Source organism: Nerophis lumbriciformis, linkage group LG19 (assembly GCF_033978685.3).
Source record: "Nerophis lumbriciformis linkage group LG19, RoL_Nlum_v2.1, whole genome shotgun sequence".
Classification (NCBI taxonomy): Eukaryota; Metazoa; Chordata; class Actinopteri; order Syngnathiformes; family Syngnathidae; genus Nerophis; species Nerophis lumbriciformis.
In genome coordinates, this window is record NC_084566.2 from 4635248 (window position 1) to 4662180 (window position 26933).

Sequence of the window (26933 nt, forward strand, 5' to 3'; positions counted from 1 at the left end):
GAAACGCTCAAGATGAAAATGGTGCGCTTTGTTTAGCAAACTTTCTTACCTCCGCCAAAGAGGTTATGTTTTCGCCAGTGTTTGTTTTTCAATTTGTTAGGAACATAAATCAAAATGTTCTGGTCAGATTTTGATGGAATGTCCGAAAACAACAATTCTTCCCATCTAATACAAACACACTTCACTTCGGGCATGGGTGTCAAACTCTGGCCCGCGGGCCAAATTTGGCCCGCCGTGTAATTTCACTTGGCCCTTGAGGCGATATCAAATTAACACTAGAGCTGGCCCGCCGATTATATTCAGCGGCGGTGCCGTGGTAACACCGCATTCACCGCTAATTCTCATACTTGCCAACCCTACCGGGAGACTCTCAAATTTCAGTGCCCCTCCCAAAAATCGCCACGTCCGCTTTTCACCCACTCCAGCGAATGCCGGCCCGGTCACATAATATGTGCGGCTTCAGCACGCACACACACGTGAATGCAAAGCATACTTGGCCAACAGCGATACAGGTTACACTGACGGTACTCGTATAGATAACTTTAACACTGTTAGAAATATGCGCCACACTGTGAATCCACACCAAACAAGAATGACAAACACATTTCAGGAGAACATCCGCACCGCAACACAACATAAACACAAATACCCAGAATCCCATGCAGCCCTAACTCTTCCGGGCTGCAATATACACCCCCCGCTACCACTAAACCTCGCCCCCTCACCCCCTCAACCCCGCCCACCTCAACCGACGCACGGGGGGGGGGGGGGGGGTATATTGCAGCCCGGAAGAGGGCAGAGTGTTTTACTTGTTTTAAGGGTTTTGGTCCTAAATGATCTCAGTAAGATATTACAGCTTGTTGCTGAGATTTGATGACCTATATTGAGTAAAACATGCTTGAAACTAGAATATCAACTGTTGCAAAGCCGTGTCATCAACACTCACAAGTATAAAACTACTTTTTTAAAGTAATAATTTCTTATTTCAAGCATGAAAAAAAAAAAAATGACACAATTGTTTCTCATACTAAAACAGATGACACCCAAATGGACTTTGCTGTTTTATTTTCAATGAAATAGAAAATATGTACTCGTATAATAGTACAGTTGTTATTAGTGAGAATATACTTATTTTAAGGTATTTTTGGGTTCATTGAGGTTAGCTAATTTTACTTGTTTTGGAAAGTCTTGTTCTATTGGCAGATAACTTTGCTTAGTTCAAATAAAATACCCCTAATGTTTGTATTTTTGTTGCTTGTTTTTGAACACTGACTTTTTGCAGTGTGCTAGGTCTTATTCTCTGGCAAACCGGGCGCGTATAAGGTGTGTTGTGAAGCGTAAGTAAACCACTCATAGAGTGACGCTCCACTGCCACAGTTCCATTATCATTTGTTTATGAGCGAGAGCAAAAGGGAAGCGCTAAATCCGCATTTGTGACAGACTTCCACAAAAAAATAGATATATGTGGGACACTGGCTCAATTTTTAGGACAGCTGGCATTCTTTTTTTGGCGCTGGCTCAGTGCTAACAGGCTGTTAATTGCCATGGCTCACTGAGGAAAAAGTGTTGTACAGTATTTGATACTGGAAAAAAAGGAATTGGTGTGGATGTTTTTGACAATCGTAATATGTAGTAGTGCAATGAAGCATGTGTGTCAAAGCCTGAATGAGTGGGAGTGTTCGGGACAGCGGGGAATAGGAGGTGAAACAACAACTGCACGAGAGCGGTGTGTTATCTGTACATCTTGTGTACCATGCACATACTTGCCAACCTTGAGACCTCTGAATTCGGGAAGTTGGGGGGGGTGTGGTTGCGGTGGCGGAGATAGGTGGGGGCGGGGTTAAGGTACAGGCAGCATACCCCTTCCCCTTCGAGCTGTGTCCTGGATGAAATTAAAATCTTCTTTCCAATAATTTTAGAACTTGCAAGCGTATTTCTTCTTCTTACTCGTCGTCGCCATGTCTCTTCTCCGTTCTTCTGCTTCGTCTCCTTCTTGTTGTGTGTGCAGTTGTGCAGTGAGCTCCAAAAGCTGTAGATGTTATTGTAGCGTCTCAGAAGAGTTAGTGCTGCAAGGGATTCTGGGTATTTGTTCTGTTGTGTTTATGTTGTGTTACGGTGCGGATGTTCTCCCGAAATGTGTTTGTCATTCTTGTTTGGTGTGGGTTGACAGTGTGGCGCATATTAGTAACAGTGTTAAAGTTGTTTATACGGCCACCGTCAGTGTGACATGTATGCATACTTGCCAACCCTCCCGGATTTTCCGGGAGACTCCCGAAATTCAGCGCCTCTCCCGAAAACCTCCCGGGACAAATTTTCTCCCGAAAATCTCCAGAAATTCAGGCGGACCTGAGTGACGTGTCGACAGCTTGTTTTCACGTCCGCTTTCCCACAATATAAAACAGCGTGCCTGCCCAATCACGTTATAACTGTAGAATGATCGAGGGCGAGTTCTTGGTTTCTTATGTGGGTTTATTGTTAGGCAGTTTCATTAACGTCCTCCCAGCGCGGCAACAACACACAACAACAGCAGTCATGTTTTCGTCTACCGTAATACAGTTCGTCTGCCGTAAACAGCAATGTTGTGACACTCTTAAACAGGACAATACTGCCATCTACTGTACATGCATATGTGACATTAACATCTACGGCTTTTAAAGAGTGCAGTGCACAACTGCGCACACAACAAGGAGACGAAGCAGAATGCATCATCAGAGAGGGTGTTCAGCATGGTTAGAAAAATAGTGACAAAGAATAGAACAAGGATGGACAATTCAACCCTTAACTCAACAATGAGTAGATGAGTGTTATGTGTGTGTATATGTGTAAATAAATGAACACTGAAATTCAAGTATTTCTCTTATTTATATATATATATATATATATATATATATATATATATATATATATATATAGCTAGAATTCACTGAAAGTCAAGTATTTCTTATATATATATATATATATATATATATATATATATATATATATATATATATATATATATATATATATATACATACAGGTAAAAGCCAGTAAATTAGAATATTTTGAAAAACTTGATTTATTTCAGTAATTGCATTCAAAAGGTGTAACTTGTACATTATATTTATTCATTGCACACAGACTGATGCATTCAAATGTTTATTTTATTTAATTTTGATGATTTGAAGTGGCAACAAATGAAAATCCAAAATTCCGTGTGTCACAAAATTAGAATATTACTTAAGGCTAATACAAAAAAGGGATTTTTAGAAATGTTGGCCAACTGAAAAGTATGAAAATGAAAAATATGAGCATGTACAATACTCAATACTTGGTTGGAGCTCCTTTTGCCTCAATTACTGCGTTAATGCGGCGTGGCATGGAGTCGATGAGTTTCTGGCACTGCTCAGGTGTTATGAGAGCCCAGGTTGCTCTGATAGTGGCCTTCAACTCTTCTGCGTTTTTGGGTCTGGCATTCTGCATCTTCCTTTTCACAATACCCCACAGATTTTCTATGGGGCTAAGGTCAGGGGAGTTGGCGGGCCAATTTAGAACAGAAATACCATGGTCCGTAAACCAGGCACGGGTAGATTTTGCGCTGTGTGCAGGCGCCAAGTCCTGTTGGAACTTGAAATCTCCATCTCCATAGAGCAGGTCAGCAGCAGGAAGCATGAAGTGCTCTAAAACTTGCTGGTAGACGGCTGTGTTGACCCTGGATCTCAGGAAACAGAGTGGACCGACACCAGCTGGACTGCTGCTGGGTGGTCCAAAGTCATGTTTTCTGACGAAAGCAAATTTTGCATTTCCTTTGGAAATCGAGGTCCCAGAGTCTGGAGGAAGACAGGAGAGGCACAGGATCCACGTTGCCTGAAGTCTAGTGTAAAGTTTCCACCATTAGTGATGGTTTGGGGTGCCATGTCATCTGCTGGTGTCGGTCCACTCGGTTTCCTGAGATCCAGGGTCAACGTAGCCGTCTACCAGCAAGTTTTAGAGCACTTCATGCTTCCTGCTGCTGATCTGCTCTATGGAGATGGAGATTTCAAGTTCCAACAGGACTTGGCGCCTGCACACAGCGCAAAATCTACCCGTGCCTGGTTTACGGACCATGGTATTTCTGTTCTAAATTGGCCCGCCAACTCCCCTGACCTTAGCCCCATAGAAAATCTGTGGGGTATTGTGAAAAGGAAGATGCAGAATGCCAGACCCAAAAACGCAGAAGAGTTGAAGGCCACTATCAGAGCAACCTGGGCTCTCATAACACCTGAGCAGTGCCAGAAACTCATCGACTCCATGCCACGCCGCATTAACGCAGTAATTGAGGCAAAAGGAGCTCCAACCAAGTATTGAGTATTGTACATGCTCATATTTTTCATTTTCATACTTTTCAGTTGGCCAACATTTCTAAAAATCCCTTTTTTGTATTAGCCTTAAGTAATATTCTAATTTTGTGACACACGGAATTTTGGATTTTCATTTGTTGCCACTTCAAATCATCAAAATTAAATGAAATAAACATTTGAATGCATCAGTCTGTGTGCAATGAATAAATATAATGTACAAGTTACACCTTTTGAATGCAATTACTGAAATAAATCAAGTTTTTCAAAATATTCTAATTTACTGGCTTTTACCTGTATATATATATATGAAATACTTGACTTTGTGAATTCTAGCTGTAAATATACTCCTCCCCTCTTAACCACGCCCCCCCACCCCATACACATTAAACCAGTAAAAAATTATTACAACGTGTCAGCATTTCTTAACATCTTCGAGTTAAGTCCATTGTTAAACCCGTCCAACGCTACATTATTATGTGACTGGGCCGGCACGCTGTTTATATGGAGGAAAAGCAGACGCCTGGACAACATGCGGCTGTTAAGGGGTGAAGGTTTCAGGTGAGAGAGAACGCTAAAGGCAGTGCCTTTAAGGCACGCCCCCAATATTGTTGTCCGGGTGGAAATCGGGAGAAATTCGGGAGAATGGTTGCCCCAGGAGATTTTCGGGAGGGGCACTGAAATTCGGGAGTCTCCCAGAAAAATCGGGAGGGTTGGCAAGTATGACCATGCATCATGTATGCGCAAGCAGGTCATGACCATGTGGAAAACGCTTGTGACACAAACACACATCTGTGTGATTAATACACTAGCTGGGAAAATAACATTGGACTGTATGCCATCCATTCCATTCACCGCCTTGTCCTCGTGGCTCCAGATGACTTACACATGTGCAGGCATGCCATGAGAAATCAGATGTGACTGCCACTTATCCAGTGATTTGCAGAGTATTAGTGCAGCCCGTGGTCATTTTAATTTGCCATAAGATTTAATTTGTTGGGAATGTTTCTTACAGGCTCTCAGCTGGTGTTCATTTCGCCATGCGAGTCAAAATTGTTTGTGCTGGGAGACACATTTCTTTCATTTAGCTTATATTTCAGGGGATAAATATCATCATATCCAGACAGTGAGGCTTTAATTTAATAGTAAAATCACATGAACGTGGCAGGACATATGCTGAAGGGCAGTGAGTGGGTGTATCAGAGTGCAAATGGCATTTGTGTTTCATTTGGGCAATTACATTATATACTTACTTTGGTGCCCTTGCACCGAAATGGAAAATGTATCACTCTCGAGGGAAAAGAACCATATTTGGTTACTTGAGCTTGCGTTGAAAATGGCGGTCAATACGATCGTATGTACCAGTTTTAACTGACACTGTGTTTTTTGTGCAGGGGTACTGGAATGTAAGATACACTATATTGCCAAAAGTATTTGGCCACCCACCCAAATGATCAGAATCAGGTGTCCTAATCACTTGGCCCGATGTATAAAATCAAGCACTTAGGCATGGAGACTGTTTCTACAAACATTTGTGAAATAATGGGCCACTCTCAGTGATTTGCAGTGTGGAAATGTCATGGGATGCCACCTGTGCAACAAACCCAGTCGTGAAATTTCCTCGCTCCTACATATTCCAAAGTCAACTTTATTATAAGAAAATGGAAGAGTTTGGGAACAACAGCAACTCAGCCACCAAGTGGTAGGCCACGTAAACTGACTGAGAGGGGTCAGCGGATGTTGAAGTGCATAGTGCAAAGACTTTCTGCACAGTCAGTTGCTACAGAGCTCCAAACTTCATGTGACCTTCCAATTAGCCCACGTACAGTACGCAGAGAGCTTCATGGAATGGGTTTCCATGACCGAGCAGCTGCATCTAAGCCATACATCACCAAGTCCGATGCAAAGCATGGGATGCAGTGGTGTAAAGCACGTCGCCACTGGACTCCAGAGCAGTGGAGACGTGTTCTCTGGAGTGATGAATCACACTTTTCCATCTGGCAATCTGATGGACGAGTCTGGGTTTGGAGGTTGCCAGGAGAACGGTACATTTCGTACTGCATTCTGTCGAGTGTGAAATCTGGTGGAGGAAGAATTAGGGTGTGGGGTTGTTTTTCAGGAGTTGGGCTTGGCCCCTTAGTTCCAGTGAACGCTCCAGGATACCAAAACATTTTGGACAATTCCATGCTCCCAACCTTGTGGGAACAGCTTGGAACGGACCCCTTCCTCTTCCAACATGACTGTGCACCAGTGCACAAAGCAAGGTCCATAAAGACAAGGATGACATAGTCTGGTTTGGATGAACTTGACTGGCCTGCACAGATATAACACCTTTGGGATGAATCTGAAAGGAGACTGAGAGCCAGGCCTTCTCGACCTACATCAGTGTGTGACTTCACCAATGCACTTTTGGAATAAAGTTCCTATAAACACACTCCGCAACCTCGTGGACAGCCTTCGCAGAAGAGTTGAAGCTGTAATAGCTGCAAAAGGTGGACCGGCATCATATTGAACCCTATGGGTTAGGAATGGGATGGCACTTCAAGTTCATATGTGAGTCAAGGCAGGTGGTTAAATACGTCTGGCAATATAGTGTATCTCGTGTGTTTGTTCCGCATCACGTTGAAGGTACAATTATTTCTTTGATTTTCCACACCCATGCATGCAGGTGGAGCCATAGGCAGGTTACAGGTTGCCATGGTAGTGAAAAAGGATTTAACATGTCTATAAAAGCATTGTGTCCAAAATAAACCCCTGGTGCACATTGTTTACTCGTTCCACCCCTTTGACTGGTCTGAGCCTCGTGTGTCTACTCTTTCAAACTGTTTGTTTTCATGATGTGAAACAGGCTTGAGGGAGCAACAGAAGGTCCCTGTGTGCAGATAGCGATCACAGCCAGAGGAGCCGAGAGGAGCACTGAAGGGTTGTGTGGGCTGGTGAGAGCTCAAACACAGACTTTGTTGCTATGAATGTTCATTCAACACTCACACCATTAGGTACAACTGCAAATCTAATAGAAGAGCTGTATCGAAAACGTATGCCTTTGCTCCGTTTTGTCTTTCAGAGAGGTCAGAGAGATTTTTTTCCTAAGAAAAACATATACAGTTTGTGCCGTTTGATTTTAACCCAGAGATAACCATATGCACTTATTCAGAGACGGATGGCAACAGATAGAGTATGTGTATTGGTTCCAGATTAGACTATTCGAACCACATTATGTTCCCTTCTCTCCCTATATTTAGATTGATTACATTACATTGCAAAGATTTGGCTCATGCAGCTGGCATTGGTGGCTTCCAAGAAGTAAACATGAACAGAAGAGTCTTTGCATTTTCCATATGTATACATTTCATTTTGGTCATGTTTGTGGGCTCACTGCAACCATTCATTCTGTATAAATTAAACCAAACCCCTTCATAGTTTGACAGATCCTTCCTTGCTGTAACAACCCTCTCTTTCTCCTGTATCCTTCCTGGCAACATGATACACTGTTTCTTCTGCACCCTTTGGCCCTTATGACCCAATCAGTGCTGGCTTCACTGTCGGGCTTACCTTAGCTACCACTGAGTATGTCACACCTCCTCTGACTCGCACACAAATTCATCGACCCACTAAAATGTTTCCCCGGCTGCAGCATTGTCACACGTTCTGTTTCACACATAGCAGCGCCAGGGTCTCGAGGTTTGGTAGCTGCGTGGAAGAAGACTTCCTATGTGATAGAACTGCTCACTTCAGGCCTCGGCTACAGTTAGCAAAAGATGGTAGATTGGAATGATGCAGCAATGAGAAACTTTGGCCTATCCCTGAAGGCAGGAGTGTGGGGGGTTATGACGTGAAACGCCCTGCTGACAGAGCCAGGCGTCGGACTATCCATCAGCGAGTTAATCAGAGCGATCTGGAGCACACAGGGACTAGCACCTCTGAAGCAGGCCTGCAGAAAGCGCTACAGCTTCTGCTGCCACAGAGCGGCCTGATTTAAGCTACTCCGGCTGCTCTTATCAGGCCCGGCAGCGTTAGAGAGATTCTTACAAGGATGATCTCACCGCCCACCCCCTGCTGAGATCTAGGGAAGCCAGAGCATCTAGCTAAGCTGCGACACTGCAGTCAGAGGCATTTGATATTCTGTTGTAAGAGACTTCCTTTAAAACACATTTTAAGTTAGACTGAAGTGGAGGCTCAGTGTTCAAAGGGGTGATTGGCATTTTAAATGCATCCATTCCACATCAAAGTTTTTTTTCCAATATATTTGAAAAAGTCAACTGATCGCAACTGGACTGTTCAGTTTGTCTTAGAAGACGTTTTGCCTCTCATCTGAGCAGATTTCATCAGTTTATGCTCATAGACTTATATTGGTCATATCCAGTCTAGCCTAGACCTAGACTGGATCTAACCAAGACTCGATCAGACTAATCGAAGTCTATTAACATGTACTGATGACTCCTGCTCGGATGAGGGGGGAAACTTCCACACTTGCAATCGATTAAATGCCTGGAGAATACAATGACCTGAATAAATGAAAGTACTCATAGACACACTTTAAAACTTTTTTTTGATCAAGCACCTGATTGGAAAGGGCATCAGGCTCATCCGGGTGTTTTTTGGGTGCTGTTCCGAGTAAAGGAGGCAAGAACTCCATAGATCCTTGTTTTATTTTTCCTTTCAAGGGAGTTTCTTCTTGCCTCTGTCTACAAAGTGCTTGCTGATGGGTTTAAAAGGGGTTCTTTAAAGTACAGTAGGATCATGTATGTGCACTTATATATATTCAGACAAGTCCTCCCGAGAACCAGTGTCCTCTGCAATGGACAGTTGTAGTTTTTGGTTCGTTTACCAGAGTAACAGATTTCGTGGAAAAATAGCACTCTTATGCAAAAACCCAAATGTTCACTGCAGAAGATGCTGGTTCTCAGGAAGATATACTTAAAATACGTCTGAATATAAGAAGCTGAACATATATTCAATAAGAAGACATGATACATTAGGGGAAAAACGGTTACCCAACAGGCACAAGACGATAAGACATCATGAGAACTTGTTAAATTAGGTCCTGACATTGAGCAACTCAAACCTAACGTTGAAACAACATGCTTTTTGATGACGTTTAATCAATGTCAGGTTGTGACGTTGATTTGACCATTGAATTTTGGTCGTTTTTCAACCAATATTCTACAACACAAACCTAACGTTAAAATAACATGCTTTTTGACAACGTTTATTCAATGTCAGGTTGTGACGTTGATTTGACCATTGAAATGTGGTAATTTCCCAACCGATATTCTACAACACAAATACGACGTGGGGAGGAGACCCTGCCCCAAGTGGAGGAGTTCAAGTACCTAGGAGTCTTGTTCACGAGTGGGGGAAGAGTGGATCGTGAGATCGACAGGCGGATCGGTGCGGCATCTTCAGTAATGCGGACGCTGTATCGATCCGTTGTGGTGAAGAAGGAGCTGAGCCGGAAGGCAAAGCTCTCAATTTACCGATCGATCTACGTTCCCATCCTCACCTATGGTCATGAGCTTTGGGTTATGACCGAAAGGACAAGATCACGGGTACAAGCGGCCGAAATGAGTTTCCTCCGCCGGGTGGCGGGGCTCTCCCTTAGAGATAGGGTGAGAAGCTCTGTCATCCGGGAGGAGCTCAAAGTAAAGCCGCTGCTCCTCCACATCGAGAGGAGCCAGATGAGGTGGTTCGGGCATCTGGTCAGGATGCCACCCGAACGCCTCCCTAGGGAGGTGTTTAGGGCACGTCCAACCGGTAGGAGGCCACGGGGAAGACCCAGGACACGTTGGGAAGACTATGTCTCCTGGCTGGCCTGGGAACGCCTCGGGATCCCCCGGGAAGAGCTGGACGAAGTGGCTGGGGAGAGGAAAGTCTGGGCTTCCCTGCTTAGGCTGCTGCCCCCGCGACCCGACCTCGGATAAGCGGAAGAAGATGGATGGACAAATACGACGTTGAAACAACATGCTTTTTGAAAACGTGTAGTCAATGTCAGGTTGTGACGTTTATTTGAACATTGAAATTTGGTCAATTCCCAACCACCAATGTGGATCCAACGTTGGACATCAACATTGTATCAATGTCTTGTGCCTGCTGGGAATTGTTTTGTTGCCCTGACAAGAATCGGAGTGCGTTAGGTGTTTTCTCTTTGTGTTACAAATGAAGTTTGGAGTGTCTGGGTGTAGTTCTGATCATACGCATTAACGATGTGAACGTTGAACGGAATTGTCCCATAAAAACGGAATCTGCTGTTAAAAGTGGAATATCCTGCAAATTGACATAATTGTGACTGAAAAGTCATTGTTACAGAAGGAATGTTTGTGTGGGGAAATCATGTGTGCTGGCCAGCTTATTCGTCCCAAAACCACATCCAACCTTCCACCCCCCCATGTCAAAATAACCTTTTGAATTATGTGAATAAACTACAGAGCTAAGGACCCGCAACACATCTCATCTGCTTGTGTTGCAGTGGACGACACCACTGATGCGAGCACAAAATACAGACAGGAAAGCAGCCAACAGGTTTTTTTCTAAGCGATCTCGACATGTCTCACTCAAAAACACAGCAGCCATTAAACACAGCAGCACACATCCAGCCTTCACAATAAGAGTGCTGTGCGCAACATGCGGTGTTGTGGCGAGACATGCATATCAATCAAAGGAATGTGTATATTGTAGCGTCCCGGAAAAGTTAGTGCTGCAAGGGGTTCTGGGTATTTGTTCTGTTGTGTTACGGTGCGGATGTTCTCCCGAAATGTGTTTGTCATTCTTGTTTGGTGTGGGATCACAGTGTGGCGCATATTTGTAACAGTGTTAAAGTTGTTTATACGGCCACCCTCAGTGTGACCTGTATGGCTGTTGACCAAGTATGTGTTGCATTCACTTGTGTGTGTGTGAAAAGCCGTAGATATTATGTGATTGGGCCGGTACGCAAAAGCAGTGCCTTTAAGGTTTATTGGCGCTCTGTACTTCTCCCTATGTTCGTGTACCACTCCGTACAGCGGCGTTTTAAAAAGTCATAAATTTTACTTTTTGAAACTGATACCGATAATTTCCGATATTACATTTTAAAGCATTTATCGGCCGATAATATCGGTAGTCCGATATTATGGGACATCTCTAATGACAATGTACAAAATATAGCGTTATTTAGTATAATGATTGTAATTACCGGTACGTGAACGGGTCAATTAAATGTATGCATTCCTTGAAACCATGTGCAGATGCAGGCTGGGCATGAATTCCAATTGGGAGCATGTCTCACCAGGATATCGGTCTGACAACGTCAACCAAGAAAAGGTTTAAAAAAAAAATAGCTTACATAAGCATTTTTTACCTTAAAGCACTTTGTACATTTATGTCACAAAAATTAAGTTAAGTTAAGGTACCAATGATTGTCACACACACACTAGGTCTGGTGAAATGTGTCCTCTGCATTTGACCCATCCCCTTGTTCACCCCCTGGGAGGTGAGGGGAGCAGTGGGCAGCAGCGGTGCCGCGCCCGGGAATCATTTTTGGTGATTTAACCCCCAATTCCAACCCTTGATGCTGAGTGCCAAGCAGGGAGGCAATGGGTCCCATTTTTTATAGTCTTTGTTTTGACTCAGCCGGGGTTTGAACCCACAACCTACCGATCTCAGGTTGATGATGAATGAAATTATTATGATTTAACTTAAACTACTAGTCAAAATTGTCCAATATTTTTAATATTTTTTTGCATTTAATTAACAGACATTTTTGCATTGATTCAAACAAAAAAAATGCCTCGTGTTGGCAAAGCTTGTGCTTCACTTTATGATGTAGTCATAACAATTGTACAGTGACAGTTCCTGTTCACACTAATTCAAAAGTCAGACCTTTAACAGGGAACTGCATTTTTTTGTTTGGAATTTAGCCTATAATTAGCCTATAAATCACAATCTTTATAAGAGACAAGAACACATATGTTTTTTGTTTAATGCATTTAAACAATAAATGTCAATAAAAGTCAGCTTAGAATGGAGGTAATGGCAGGTCCTCTATTCTGCCCATAAAGCTCTCTAAATAACCATTGAAAAAGCACCAACTTTATTTAAATTTCCTGAATATTAACCAAGTATTAGCAATATTGTTATTATAGGAGCTAACATTAAGGACCTTTTTTTTTTAGCAGCACATTGTCATAGAGAGGTAACTTCCCTATACTGCTATAGTGACAGCATGAGCTGCTTCCTCGCCTCGGAGCTTGTGAACGTTTATTCAAGATAGGCCTGGGCCAATATTCGATAAGTCAATTAACCGACGATAAATACCAATTAAGTCGGTAAGTTTTCCAGCGTCGATAAATCGCCATGTGCATACTTCAAGAGCATTCAACCTTTTTGTCGCTTTTAGCGGAATGAAAAGAAGGGGGTGAATGATCATGTCCTCATTAAGTGTGTGTACATTTGCAAACAGCTAAAATTATACACAAAGCAAACTATAATCTGCTACCCAAGAATATACAACAATTCTTCTCAACAAAAGAGGAGAAATATCATCTTAGAGAAAAATGTCATTTAAAATATTTGTACGCACGTACAACACTTAAGACCTTCAGTACCATACCATACCATACCAACTTTATTTATAAAGCCCTTTAAAGACAAGCACAGTTGAAAAACAAAGGGCTGTACACCACAAAGAAATAGAGGCAAAGGACAGACTAAAAAATAACATTTAAAACAGAAATAGAAATACACATTTAAAAAGCAAATATAAATTACCCTAAGAACAGTTTGTTAGATAAAAACAGTTTAAAAGTTAAAAACAGTTCAAAAAGTTAAAAGCTAAAAACAGTTCAAAGTCTTCAGTATATCAGTATGTGGAATTAAATTATTATTAAGGGATTAACCAAAGAAATCAAACAATGTACTAATATGATCCACTTCAAGAAACTCTTCAAACTTAAAGTGTTTACAAAGTACAAAGAAGAATAAACATTCTGAATTAATTTCATCCATCCATTAATTTTCAATATAATCTCACTCATCTCACTATATGAAATATAACTTACTTCACCAATAATTATTTATTTATTTTTACTGTTATTACTTATGGAGTATATTGTGAATAAATTGAGAACAGCAAGTGAACAAAAGTTTTAGCAACTGCTATGTAAAGGAAAAGGGGTAGGATTAAATGAGCTCTGCTTCTTCCTACTCCTATTTGTTGAATAGAGAAACTGGAAATTGTGACTAGAGACGTCGGCAGTCTGATATTATCGGCCGATAAATACTTTAAAATGTAATATCGGAAATTATCGGTATTGGTTTCAAAAAGTAAAATTTATGACTTTTTAAAACACCGCTGTACGGAGTGGTACACAGACATAGGGAGAAGTACAGAGCAGTTGCGTCTCCCAGTCATACTTGCCAACCCTCCCGATTTTCAGTGCCCCTCCCGAAAATCTCCCGGGGCAACCATTCTCCCGATTTCCACCCAGACAACAATATTGGAGGCGTGCCTTAAAGGCACTGCCTTTGCGTGCCGGCCCAATCACATAATATCTACGGCTTCTCACACACACAAGTGAATGCATGCATACTTGGTCAACAGCCATACAGGTCACACTGAGGGTGGCCGTATAAACAACTTTAACACTGTTACAAATATGCACCACACTGTGAACCCACACCAAACAAGAATGACAATCACATTTCGAGAGAACATCCGCACCGTAACACAACATAAATACAACAGAACAAATACCCAGAACCCCTTCCAGCACTAACTCTTCCGGGACGCTACAATATAACCCCCCGCTACCCCCTCACCCCAACCCCGCCCACCTCAACCTCCTCATGCTCTCCCAAATTCCAAGCTGCTGTTTTGAGGCATGTTAAAAAAAATAATGCACTTCGTGACTTTAATAATAAATATGGCAGTGCCATGTTGGCATTTTTTTCCATAACTTGAGTTGATTTATTTTGGAAAAGCTTGTTGCATTGTTTAATGCATCCAGCGGGGCATCACAACAAAATTAGGCGTAATAATGTGTTAATTCCACGACTGTATATATCGGTATCGGTTGATATCGGAATCGGTAATTAAGAGTTGGACAATATTGGAATATCGGATATGGGCAAAAAAGCCATTATCGGACATCTCTAATTGTGACGTATCATGTTGTATGCATGCATGTTCGAAATAAACTCAAACTCCATGACTTTTTGTGAGGTGACCCGTTAGCATGTAGCAGCGAACATGAACAAAATGATCCACAAACCAAATGCCACCGCAGCATTGTGGGAATATTTCAGTTTAAACCTTTGAAACAAAATGAGCTTATGGGGGCCGAGGAGCCAGTTTGCCGAATGTGCACGACTAGAACTTGAAACACAACCACTCGACACACGCGCTGAGGCGTTTGGCGAACAAGCCTGTGCAAACAAAACGGTGCAAAATGGTGTGCGCTCACAGAAAGTGTGGTTAAATACATCGCCAGAGACACGCTGACATTTAACACTGATAAAGAACTAGCATTTTTTAGAAGTGCTGCAACCGTTTGACAGACATCTGCCATGTTTTCATGTCATGTTGGTGTTTCCTCACTAAGAATTTTTGCATATGACCTGTTAATACATCTGCTTATAGTGTAGCATTTATATTGTTACTCTGAACTTTTGTTTAAAGGCCTACTGAAACCCACTACTACCGACCACACAGTCTGATAGTTTATATATCAATGATGACATCTTAACATTGCAACACATGCCAATACAGCCGGGTTAGCTTACTAAAGTGCAATTTTAAATTTTGCGCGAAATATCCTGCTGAAAACGTCTTGGTATGATGACGCCTGCGCGTGACGTCACGGATTGTCGAGGACATTTTGGGACAGCATGGTGGCCAGCTATTAAGTCGTCTGTTTTCATCGCAAAATTCCACAGTATTCTGGACATCTGTGTTGGTGAATCGTTTGCAATTTGTTCAATGAACAATGGAGACAGCAAAGAAGAAAGCTGTAGGTGGGAAGCGATGTATTGCGGCAGGTGTTGTGCCGGATAACGCACCCCCGCCGTAGAATGCACCCCCTGACTGTTGTGCCGGATAACACAGCCGGTGTTTCACTGTTTACATTCCCGGAAGATGACAGTCAAGCTTTACCATTGGCCTGTGGAGAACTGGGACAACAGAGACTCTTACCAGGAGGACTTTGAGTTGGATGCGCAGACGCGGTACCGTGAGTACGCATGCAGCTGCGGCTTCCAAACATTTGATCGCTTGCCCGTACGTGTGTGCCGCTACGTGCATGTCACGTACGTAACTTTGGGGAAATATATGTGCTGTATGAACTTTGGGGAGGTGAACGGTACTTAGGGCTGTGGGATTGAGTGTGTTGTGCAGGTGTTTGAGTTGTATTGGCAGGTTATATGGATGGGAGGGGGGAGGTGTTTGTTATGCGGGATTAATTTGTGGCATATTAAATATAAGCCTGGTTGTGTTGTGGCTAATAGAGTATATATATATGTCTTGTGTTTATTTACTGTTTTAGTCATTCCCAGCTGAATATCAGGTCCCACCCGCCTCTCACAGCATCTTCCCTATCTGAATCGCTCCCACTGCCCTCTAGTCCTTCACTCTCACTTTCCTCATCCACAAATCTTTCATCCTCGCTCAAATTAATGGGGTTCGCTGCTGGTGGCCATGATTGTAAACAATGTGCAGATGTGAGGAGCTCCACAACCTGTGACGTCACGCACATATCGTCTGCTACTTTCAGTACAGGCAAGGCTTTTTTATCAGCGACCAAAAGTTGCGAACTTTATCGTCTATGTTCTCTACTAAATCCTTTCAGCAAAAATATGGCAATATCGCGAAATTATCAAGTATGACACAGAATGGACCTGCTATCCCCGTTTAAATAAGAAAATCACATTTCAGTAGGCCTTTAATACTGTCCTAACTTGACTGTCAGCTAAGTTATGTACAACTCCACCTCTGCCTGCATGTTATGTTATAATAATGTATTGACAAACAAACTTCAGCCATCTTAGTTATGGTTTTAGTTGTGTATATTCAAGGCCCCTACCCTCTCTCTAACATATTTTATGGCTTTAAGTTGTGATTTTTATTCAAGGGCAACATTTTGCTAACCAACAAAGTATATTTTATTGTTGTTTTGTTTCAACTTGTAGATTTAAAAGTTTGCATTCTGTTTACAATGTTAAAATATACAAGAAATAGACGTTTATTGCATACAGAAGTATATACACGCATTATTATTATTATGTATTATCATTACATCAATGGTTAATTTGGTCCCATAAAAATAATGGAAGTAATATCGTTTATCGGCAATAATTTGTAGGTCGATATATTGTCAAGCAAATTGTGTTATCGGCCCAGGCCTAGTTGTAGACTGTAAATCATGCCTCTCACCTGTATAGTAAAATAATGAGGACATCATTTGAGAAGTTGGTCAACTTTGAATGCCAATATAGACCCAGAAAATATGCTTTGTTCAACCCCTCCCCTTTTTATTGTTAGGATTATGAGTCATTCTTCATCTAAGCGGAAATATATCAACATCCCAACAGTCGGCTGCCCAGTGAGAGTAGACGTTGTACAGTAAGTGATGTTTTTATATGTTTGATGTCTCATGAAATCTGCCGTGAGTAATAATCAGTGATGTTGAAGGAAAAAGCGAATGTTGTGATGTGTTTGTGAAATGAATGTGCCGCTGTGTACTTAAAATGACCAAAATACGTTAATATTACATGCTATTGTGAATGTGCCTGTTACATGCATACTTACAGCGTGTATGTAACACTTTGATGGGGGTGTTTGGATATTTTTAAGCACTTTGTGGGCAGAATAGAGCGACTCACTTAGGCTTTGTTGTAAGAAGACTTTTGCTTGCATTTATTTAGTGTTTAGAATGCATTAAAAAAGCAAATGTGTGCTTGTCTTACATAAGTATTGTGCATGAGAGGCACCATTCTAAAAAAGGACAGTTACCTTTAAGAGACATTTTTAAGTTTTATAATATATTATTTTAAGAACCACAACTGATAAATAATAATGGTGGATTATTGGGATAGATGGTGTTCTGGGGTCTTAAAAAGAACAACAACGTAGACTGAAACAAACCAGAGACCATGTCACAAAACCATGGATTTTGTGAATAATTCCACTCTGACAATAAACCTATTGAGTTATGAGGCGTGTGGTTCTTCAAGTGTTTCATGTGTGAAGCGCCAGTACTTAATAAATAAAACTGATTCAACTTGAGTTATGGACTCCGTGAGTAAGCAGCATTGCATGAAGTAGAAGCCAGAAGAGCATGAATGAACTGATGTGGTCTAATTAAAATAGTAAGAACCAATAAAGGTTTGTAATAAATACCGGAGCTCACTTGGGACCTCTTGCGAAGATCGCTTGGGGAGAGATTAGGGCCCTCAAGGTAGAAGCAGATGGTGTGCTGGATGGAGCAACCACTAATTCACCAGAGAGATGTTGTGTACCGTGCCATGGGAGGCCAGACACGGTGAGTGGGAATCCAAAGCCTGAAAAGGTGTGGATGGATCCACTTGGGAACCACTTTGGAACCACCAAGCAGGCAGCTGTGCTGCACTGGGAGTCTCGCTCCAGCTCAAAGGCATTCATTTAAAAACATAACTGCTCACTATTATGTGTTTTTTTTTTTTTATCTTTGAGTTCTTAACCAGTTACAAATCAGCGTATTAGCAACGACTGCATAATAAAAACTCCACAAATGAGAAGAGCAATTGTCTATGATGTCCAACAGATGCATTGTTTTGCAGCATCTACTTGAGTACCGTATTTTTCGGACTATAAGTCGCAGTTTTTTTCATAGTTTGGCCGGGGGTGCGACTTATACTCAGGGGCGACTTATGTGTGAAATTATTAACACATTACCGTAAAATATCAAATAATATTATTTAGCTCATTCACGTAAGAGACTAGACGTATAAGATTTCATGGGATTTAGCGATTAGGAGTGACAGATTGTTTGGTAAACGTATAGCATGTTCTATATGTTATAGTTATTTGAATGACTCTTACCATAATATGTTACGTTAACATACCAGTTGGTTATTTATGCCTCATATAACGTACACTTATTCAGCCTGTTGTTCACTATTCTTTATTTATTTTAAATTGTCTATTCTTGGTGTTGGATTTTATCAAATAAATGTCCCCAAAAAATGCGACTTATACTCCAGTGCAACTTATATATGTTTTTTTCTTTCTTTATTATCCATTTTCGGCAGGTGCCACTTTATACTCCGGTGCGACTTATACTCCGAAAAATACGGTACTTGGGAATGACATCAAACCATCAAGAACAACAATAACTAAATTGTATCATAAAATGCACGAGACTTCAGCAGAAGCTCTAATGTAGAACATTTAAAAGGCACCCCATGATGAATTGTGTCTTTTCTTGGTTAAATAATGCCAAAGCATCGCATCATAAGTCACATAGAGATGGAAGCACTTATTAGGCATTAAATCATGCTTTCAGACAGAGCTCCTCCCCTTCTGCTTTAGACCATGAGGGGAAAAAAAGCAGCTGTTTTATGTCTGAATCGATCGGACAACGTGCAGGTAGAGATGTCCGATATTATCGGCTGATAAATACGTTAAAATGTAATATCGGAAATTATCGGTATCGGTTTTTTTATTATCGGTATCGTTTTTTTTTTTTTTATTAAATCAACATAAAAAACACAAGATACACTTACAATTAGTACACCAACCCAAAAAACCTTCCTCCCCCATTTACACTCATTCACACAAAAGGGTTGTTTCTTTCTGTTATTAATATTCTGGTTTCTACATTATATATCAATATATATCAATACAGTCTGCAAGGGATACAGTCCGTAAGCACACATGATTGTGCGTGCTGCTGGTCCACTAATAGTACTAACCTTTAACAGTTAATTTTACTCATTTTCATTAATTACTAGTTTCTATGTAACTGTTTTTATATTGTTTTACTTTCTTTTTTATTCAATAATTTTTTTTAAATTTATTTATCTTATTTTATTTTATTTTATTTATTTATTATTTTTTTAAAGTACCTTATCTTCACCATACCTGGTTGTTCAAATTAGGCATAATAATGTGTTAATTCCATGGCTGTATATATCGGTTGATATAGGTATCGGTTGATATCGGTATCGGTAATTAAAGAGTTGGACAATATCGGAATATCGGAAATCGGCAAAAAGCCATTGTCGGACATCCCTACGTGCAGGGGTACCTAATGTTGTGGCCGGGCGAATCTACTCTATCTAATGTTTAAGACGTTTATTTTCGACTGTGTACGTAAAGAAAAAACGGTGAGGACGTCAAAATACATATCTAAACAGTGTACAGTTTCAAAAGCTAAATGATGATACTTTTGAAGACGGTGGGGCGTGGTTTCATTTGCAATATGTTTACGTCTTGTGTTTTTAATAACAATATTGCTGATACTTGGTTAATATTCAGGAAATGTAAATAAAGTTTTGAATGGTTATTTAGAGAGCTTTATGGGCAGAATACAGGACCTGCCATTACCTCTATTCTAAGCTGACTTTTATTTACATTTAATTACGAGTTTAAATGCTTTAAAAAAACACGTGTTCTTGTCTCTTATAAAGATTGTATGTAAAGAAGAAAATAACACTGACGACGTCAAAATACATATCCAAACAGTGTACAGTTTCCAAAGATAAATGATGACACTTTTGGAGACGGTGCAGGGCGTGGTTTCATTTGCAATCTGGTAATGTCTTGCCAACAGACTCAAGAAACGGTTAATATTTGCACCAAAGCAAATCCAACACATATGATAAAGACCATAAGGAAGTGTTTTTATATGTAGATTAAAATCATCAAAGGTCCTCTAAGAGTTTCTCAAAAATATTTCCAAAACGAATAATCACCTTAGACTGGTACTTACTGTGTGTCATGTCATAGCCCCGACAATTAGGGCCCGATTTACTAAGATTCAAATATCACACGCTAAAAAGTGTGTGCAAACTATGAAATAGCGTGTACTATTAGTGGGAGTTAAATTTGCTAACACTGCGTGTGCAATTGATAAGTGGTGCAGACCGCCTTATTTAAATGAGGATTTTGTGTGTACTATATGGGGCATCACCATGGAGACACTCATTTACTGCACATTCCTGTGATCATGCTCCTACCTGTGGCATGTTTTTAATGTTTTCAAACATGCAGGAGACATCTACCACTTTTACACCACTTTTTTCTTATTTATTTTTTTTACATCTGAAGGTGTGCCCATTGGAGAAAGGCTACACTAGACCCAACAAATGCACACTTAAATAAGTGTTTTTCATTTAAGAAACATTCTAAAATTAAATATTCTATGTGGAAAAAAAAAAACGTCATTAAAGAAATATTTAGGACACTAAATGTGTCAATTTAATTTGTTTTATTTGGCCCCTTAAGTCCTGTAGCAGCTATAAAACTATAAAAGGAAATTGCTGAATAGTAAAATGATGTCTAATATGTTTTATTTACGACTATCCAAAATGTTGACACACACACACGTAGGACGGAGGATTCTCTGTCCATCGTATGTCTGTGCAGCGTGGACACTGATCCTGCAGCTGTCTGTGGAACTGTCAGTTTGCACGTCCTTCCCACACGTGCTAATAAAATGCAAAATAGGGCTCGCAAAATGGTGATGAGTGTTGATAAAATTGCGTGTGCTAAATAATTAGATTTGCATTTTATCCTCTCAGTATTGTGGTCGTTCTGGCAATCAGCATCTATTGTGCGTACTAGTGGTGTCCCGATACCAATATTTTGGTACCGGTACCAACATTATTTTGATACTTTTCGGTACTTTCCTAAATAAAAGAGACAACAAAAAATTGCATTATTGGCTTTACTTTAACAAAAAAATCTTAGGGTACATTAAACATATGTTTATTATTGCAATTTAGTCCTTAAATAAAATAGTGAACATACTAGACAAATTGCCTTTTAGTAGTAAGTAAACAAACAAAGACTCCTAATTAGTCTGCTGACGTATGCAGTAACATATTGTGCCATTTATCATTATATTATTTTGTCTACATTATTAAGGACAAGTGGTAGAAAATTAGTTATTAATCTACTTGTTTGTTTACTGTTAATATCTGCTTATTTTCTCTTTTAACATGTTCTATCTACACTTCTGTTAAAATGTAATAATCACTTATTCTTCTGTTGTTTGATACTGTACATTAGTTTTGGATGATACCACAAATTTGGGTATCAATCCGATACCAAGTAGTTACAGGATCATACATTGGTCATATTCAAAGTCCTCATGTGTCCGGGGACATATTTCCTGAGTTGATAAACATAATATGAATTTGGTGTTGGGGGTACCGGTACGTTTCAGAGGCGGTATAGTACCGAAAATGATTAATTAGTATTGCGGTACTATACTAATACCGGTATACCGTCCAATCCTAGTGCGTACTAATGAAGATAGAGAAGCAAAATGGATTGCACGCCTTATTCTGCTGTTAACAGATGCAATCAACTTTGCACACGTTAAGTAGATCAGCAATTAGTGTGCTATCTGGTTTGCACATATTTTAGTAGACGCAAACCTTAAATAAATCAGGTCCTTTGTGTTAATGTTTATTACTTTCATGAGGTCCCACTTTGTTGCAACCTTAGCACAAAACAAACCTTGAGGATCTGATTGTCATCACTGTGGTTAAAAAGAGGCTAAATACAAACCCCGTTTCCATATGAGTTGGGAAATTGTGTTAGATGTAAATATAAACGGAATACAATGATTTGCAAATCCTTTTCAACCCATATTCAGTTGAATATGCTACAAAGACAACATATTTGATGTTCAAACTGATAAACATATTTTTTTGCAAATAATCATTAACTTTAGAATTTGATGCCAGCAACACGTGACAAAGAAGTTGGGAAAGGTGGCAATAAATACTGATAAAGTTGAGGAATGCTCATCAAACACTTATTTGGAACATCCCACAGGTGTGCAGGCTAATTGGGAACAGGTGGGTGCCATGATTGGGTATAAAAACAGCTTCCCAAAATATGCTCAGTCTTTCACAAGAAAGGATGGGGCGAGGTACACCCCGTTGTCCACAACTGCGTGAGCAAATAGTCAAACAGTTTAAGAACAACGTTTCTCAAAGTGCAATTGCAAGAAATTTAGGGATTTCAACATCTACGGTCCATAATATCATCAAAAGGTTCAGAAAATCTGGAGAAATCACTGCACGTAAGCAGCATGGCCGGAAACCAACATTGAATGACCATGACCTTCTATCCCTCAGACGGCACTGTATCAAAAACCGACATCAATCTCTAAAGGATATCACCACATGGGCTCAGGAACACTTCAGAAAACCACTGTCACTAAATACAGTTTGTCGCTACATCTGTAAGTGCAAGTTAAAGCTCTACTATGCAAAGCCAAAGCCATTTATCAACAACATCCAGAAACGCCGCCGGCTTCTCTGGGCCCGATATCATCTAAGATGGACTCATGCAAAGTGGAAAAGTGTTCTGTGGTCTGACGACGAGTCCACATTTCAAATTGTTTTTGGAAATATTCGACATCGTGTCATCCGGACCAAAGGGGAAGCCAACCATCCAGACTGTTATCGACGCAAAGTTTAAAAGCCAGCATCTGTGATGGTATGGGGGTGCATTAGTGCCCAAGGCATGGGTAACTTACACATCTGTGAAGGCACCATTAATGCTGAAAGGTACATACAGGTTTTGGAGCAACATATGCTGCCATCTAAGCACCGTCTTTTTCATGGACGCCCCTGCTTATTTCAGCAAGACAATTCCAAGCCACATTAAGCACGTGTTACAACAGCGTGACTTTGTAAAAAAAAGAGTGCGGGTACTTTCCTAGCCTGCCTGCAGTCCAGACCTGTCTCCCATCGAAAATGTGTGACGCATTATGAAGCGTAAAATACGACAGCGGAGACCCCGAACTGTTGAACGACTGAAGCTCTACATAAAACAAGAATGGGAAAGAATTCCACTTTCAAAGCTTCAACAATTAGTTTCCTCAGTTCTCAATTGTTTATTGAGTGTTGTTAAAATAAAGGTGATGTAACACAGTGGTGAACATGCCCTTTCCCAACTACTTTGGCACGTGTTGCAGCCATGAAATTCTAAGTTAATTACTATTTGCAAAAAAAAAATAAAGTGTATGAGTTTGAACATCAAATATCTTGTCTTTGTAGTGGCTTCAATTGAATATGGGTTGAAAAGGATTTGCAAATCATTGTATTCCGTTTATATTTACATCTAACACAATTTCCCAACTCATATGGAAACGGGGTTTGTAGGATTCTGCTGTGCATGGTCCTATTACATGAACGCCATGGACTTACTGGTACAGGGTTCGTCCGGCTGGTCCGCATCCCCGCGGTAGTATCCGTTGCGACAGACGCAGACGGTGGCAGCCTCAGAAGTGGAGCGGCTGTTGGAAGGGCACTGAAGACACAGACCAGGACCCTGAGTCGACTTGAAGGTACCAGGCGGGCATGCTGGGTGAGAGAGAAAAAAACAATGTGTCAGAAAAAATAACCATAAATCCACAAGGATGATGTAGGCCAGCAAAGTGAATGAAAACAGACATATCGAGACTGACTCAATTGTCTGCGTTGTGATTGTGTTACGTTTTAGTTTGCAGGGCCCAAATTGCTAAGTCCAGCTAGGTACAGTTTGGGAAGTATATATGTATTTATTTGTTTCTTTTTAGCAATCATTTATTCAAGAATTGCATATAAGTTGTGATATTGACAATTTATTAGCAGCACTGTCAAAAAGTGTTTTTTCTTCCTCAAATTATTCCTAAACATTGCAGTTTGGTGCAAAATAGAACAACATCAAGTTCACTTAAGAGCAACTTGCTGTGAGCACTGTGTTTTATTGACAAACACACAAATGATGCAGGGCCTGTTTTGAAGACAATTCTAATTTAGAGTGTCACTATGTTTGTTACTTATGTTTGCAAAATCAATAGACCATTTTGCTCTAAAAGCACTGAAAGCCCAACTGACTGTTGGCTGCGTCCGATCATGGCACTTAGCACCTAATAGTCACACATTTCACCAACTATTTTTTTTTATCAAGTCAACATTAAGGGTGGGATTAAATATCGGTATTGTGATGCATCATGCAGCAGGGTTTCCCCTTAATGTGATTGAATGTGGCGCGCCGCCACGGCATTTAGGTTTCTAACGTCGCCCGCCATCTTGTTTGTCAAAACTAAGCGAAGTGTGCGTGTATGCAAACACTTATAACCAAGCATACCTCTATTGTTCTTTTTGTGCGAAATGGGTCACACATGCGTCGTGTGGGGTTGTAGAAATTGCGCAAATTCAGGACAAGGAACCATTAAGTACTACGATATTCCTAAGGTCATTGTAAAGCAGGGGAAATAAACCGAGCGACTTGTAGGGATGATGTTTGATAAGAAATTATCGAGTTCGAGCCTATTATCGAATCCTGTTACCGAACCGATTCCTTATCGATTCTCTTATCGAGTCCAGATAGGTTGTTGTATATGGAAAAAAAAACACACAATATTTGGTTTAACAAAAGCTCCCTTTTATTATATAAGAAAAAAATAACATCTAATAACACAAGGCGAATCAGTAAAGAATCTGGGTATTATATTCGACCCAACTCTCTCGTTTGAATCACACATTAAGAGTGTTACTAAAACGGCCTTCTTTCATCTCCGTAATATCGCTAAAATTCGTTCTATTTTATCCACTAGCGACGCTGAGATCATTATTCATGCGTTCGTTACGTCTCGTCTCGACTACTGTAACGTATTATTTTCGGGTCTCCCTATGTCTAGCATTAAAAAATTACAGTTGGTACAAAATGCGGCTGCTAGACTTTTGACAAGAACAAGAAAGTTTGATCATATTACGCCTATACTGGCTCACCTGCACTGGCTTCCTGTGCACTTAAGAAGTGACTTTAAGGTTTTACTACTTACGTATAAAATACTACACGGTCTAGCTCCGTCCTATCTTGTCGATTGCATTGTACCATATGTCCCGGCAAGAAATCTGCGTTCAAAGAACTCCGGCTTATTAGTGATTCCCAGAGCCCAAAAAAAGTCTGCGGGCTATAGAGCGTTTTCTATTCGGGCTCCAGTACTATGGAATGCCCTCCCGGTAACAATTAGAGATGCTACCTCAGTAGAAGCATTTAAGTCCCATCTTAAAACTCATTTGTATACTCTAGCCTTTAAATAGCCCCCCTGTTAGACCAGTTGATCTGCCGTTTCTTTTCTTTTCTCCTCTGCTCCCCTTTTCCTTGAGGGGGGGGGGCACAGGTCCGGTGGCCATGGATGAAGTGCTGGCTGTCCAGAGTCGGGACCCGGGGTGGACCGCTCGCCTGTGCATCGGCTGGGAACATCTCTACGCTGCTGACCCGTCTCCGCTCGGGATGGTGTCCTGCTGGCCCCACTATGGACTGGACTCTTACTATTATGTTGGATCCACTATGGACTGGACTCTCACAATATTATGTCAGACCCACTCGACATCCATTGCTTTCGGTCTCCCCTAGAGGGGGGGGGTTACCCACATATGCGGTCCTCTCCAAGGTTTCTCATAGTCATTCACATCGACGTCCCACTGGGGTGAGTTTTTCCTTGCCCGTATGTGGGCTTTGTACCGAGGATGTCGTTGTGGCTTGTGCAGCCCTTTGAGACACTTGTGATTTAGGGCTATATAAATAAAGATTGATTGATTGAATAAATAAATAAATATTGACTGTTACCCCCCTAAAAAAATAAAATAAAATAAATAAATATTGACTGTTGTTGCCCAAACTATATTAAGTGGGATTTTTCAGAAAAACAAATATATACAGTGACACAAAAACAACCTGTCTCTGTGATCACTATAGGTGTATAAATAATACTATAGTGTTAAATAAAATCAGTCCCTTGGGTACAAAACTGAAAATAATACAGCTCTCCAAAAAGTGCACTTCTGCTGCTATTTGACATAACTGTTTGTTATGATGCTTTGACATTTTTGCACTTTATTTTTCTATTGAAAGAAAATTCTATGAAGAGAAAAGTTGTTTGCAAATGTGGTTACAATGCTAAAAAATGAAAAGTTAAAGCTAAAAAAAGAAATACACTTTATTGACTTAACATTATTTCTTTATAGGGGGAAAGATGTGATGTTATGAGCTAGGGAATATAACAACTACACTACCCAGCATGCAACGGGAGTGACGAGCATGCGCGGTAGCCCCGAAAAGTGTTGTTGCATGTCGCCAGCCGGCAGCTAAGAATGAGGTTATGAGCACGCTGTGAAAGTAAACGTCAAGAACTCAGCCAACACGCCTCGTCTGCATTATTTATAATTAGACAGACAACACATATACAGTGTGATTTTGTTTTGTTTACAAGGAAAGAAAAACAAAAGTTAAAAAAGGGAGATATATGTTGTATATATATGTATGTGCTGCGGTTGCTTTAAGAACGTTGCGACAGCTGCCGTAAAGGAGGTGTGTTGCTAGCCTGGTTGCTATGTTTCCGGTTGGTCGTAAAAGTGAAGTGAAGTGAAGTGAATTAT

General features: G+C 40.7%; 1 protein-coding gene across 3 annotated transcripts in view; it reads right to left on the bottom strand.

Annotated features, from left to right (window-relative positions):
- Window positions 1-26933, bottom strand: part of ephb1 (EPH receptor B1) — a 627438-nt gene that overhangs the window by 230464 nt on the left and 370041 nt on the right. For all 3 annotated transcript variants that reach the window (XR_009817359.2, XR_009817358.2, XM_061979662.2), the window contains exon 4: window positions 23712-23867. Coding sequence is in view for 1 of the 3 variants with exons in the window: in XM_061979662.2 (XP_061835646.2) it covers window positions 23712-23867 (156 nt within the window). In the remaining 2 variants the exon portion in view is untranslated. The remainder of the gene's footprint in view (window positions 1-23711; window positions 23868-26933) is intronic.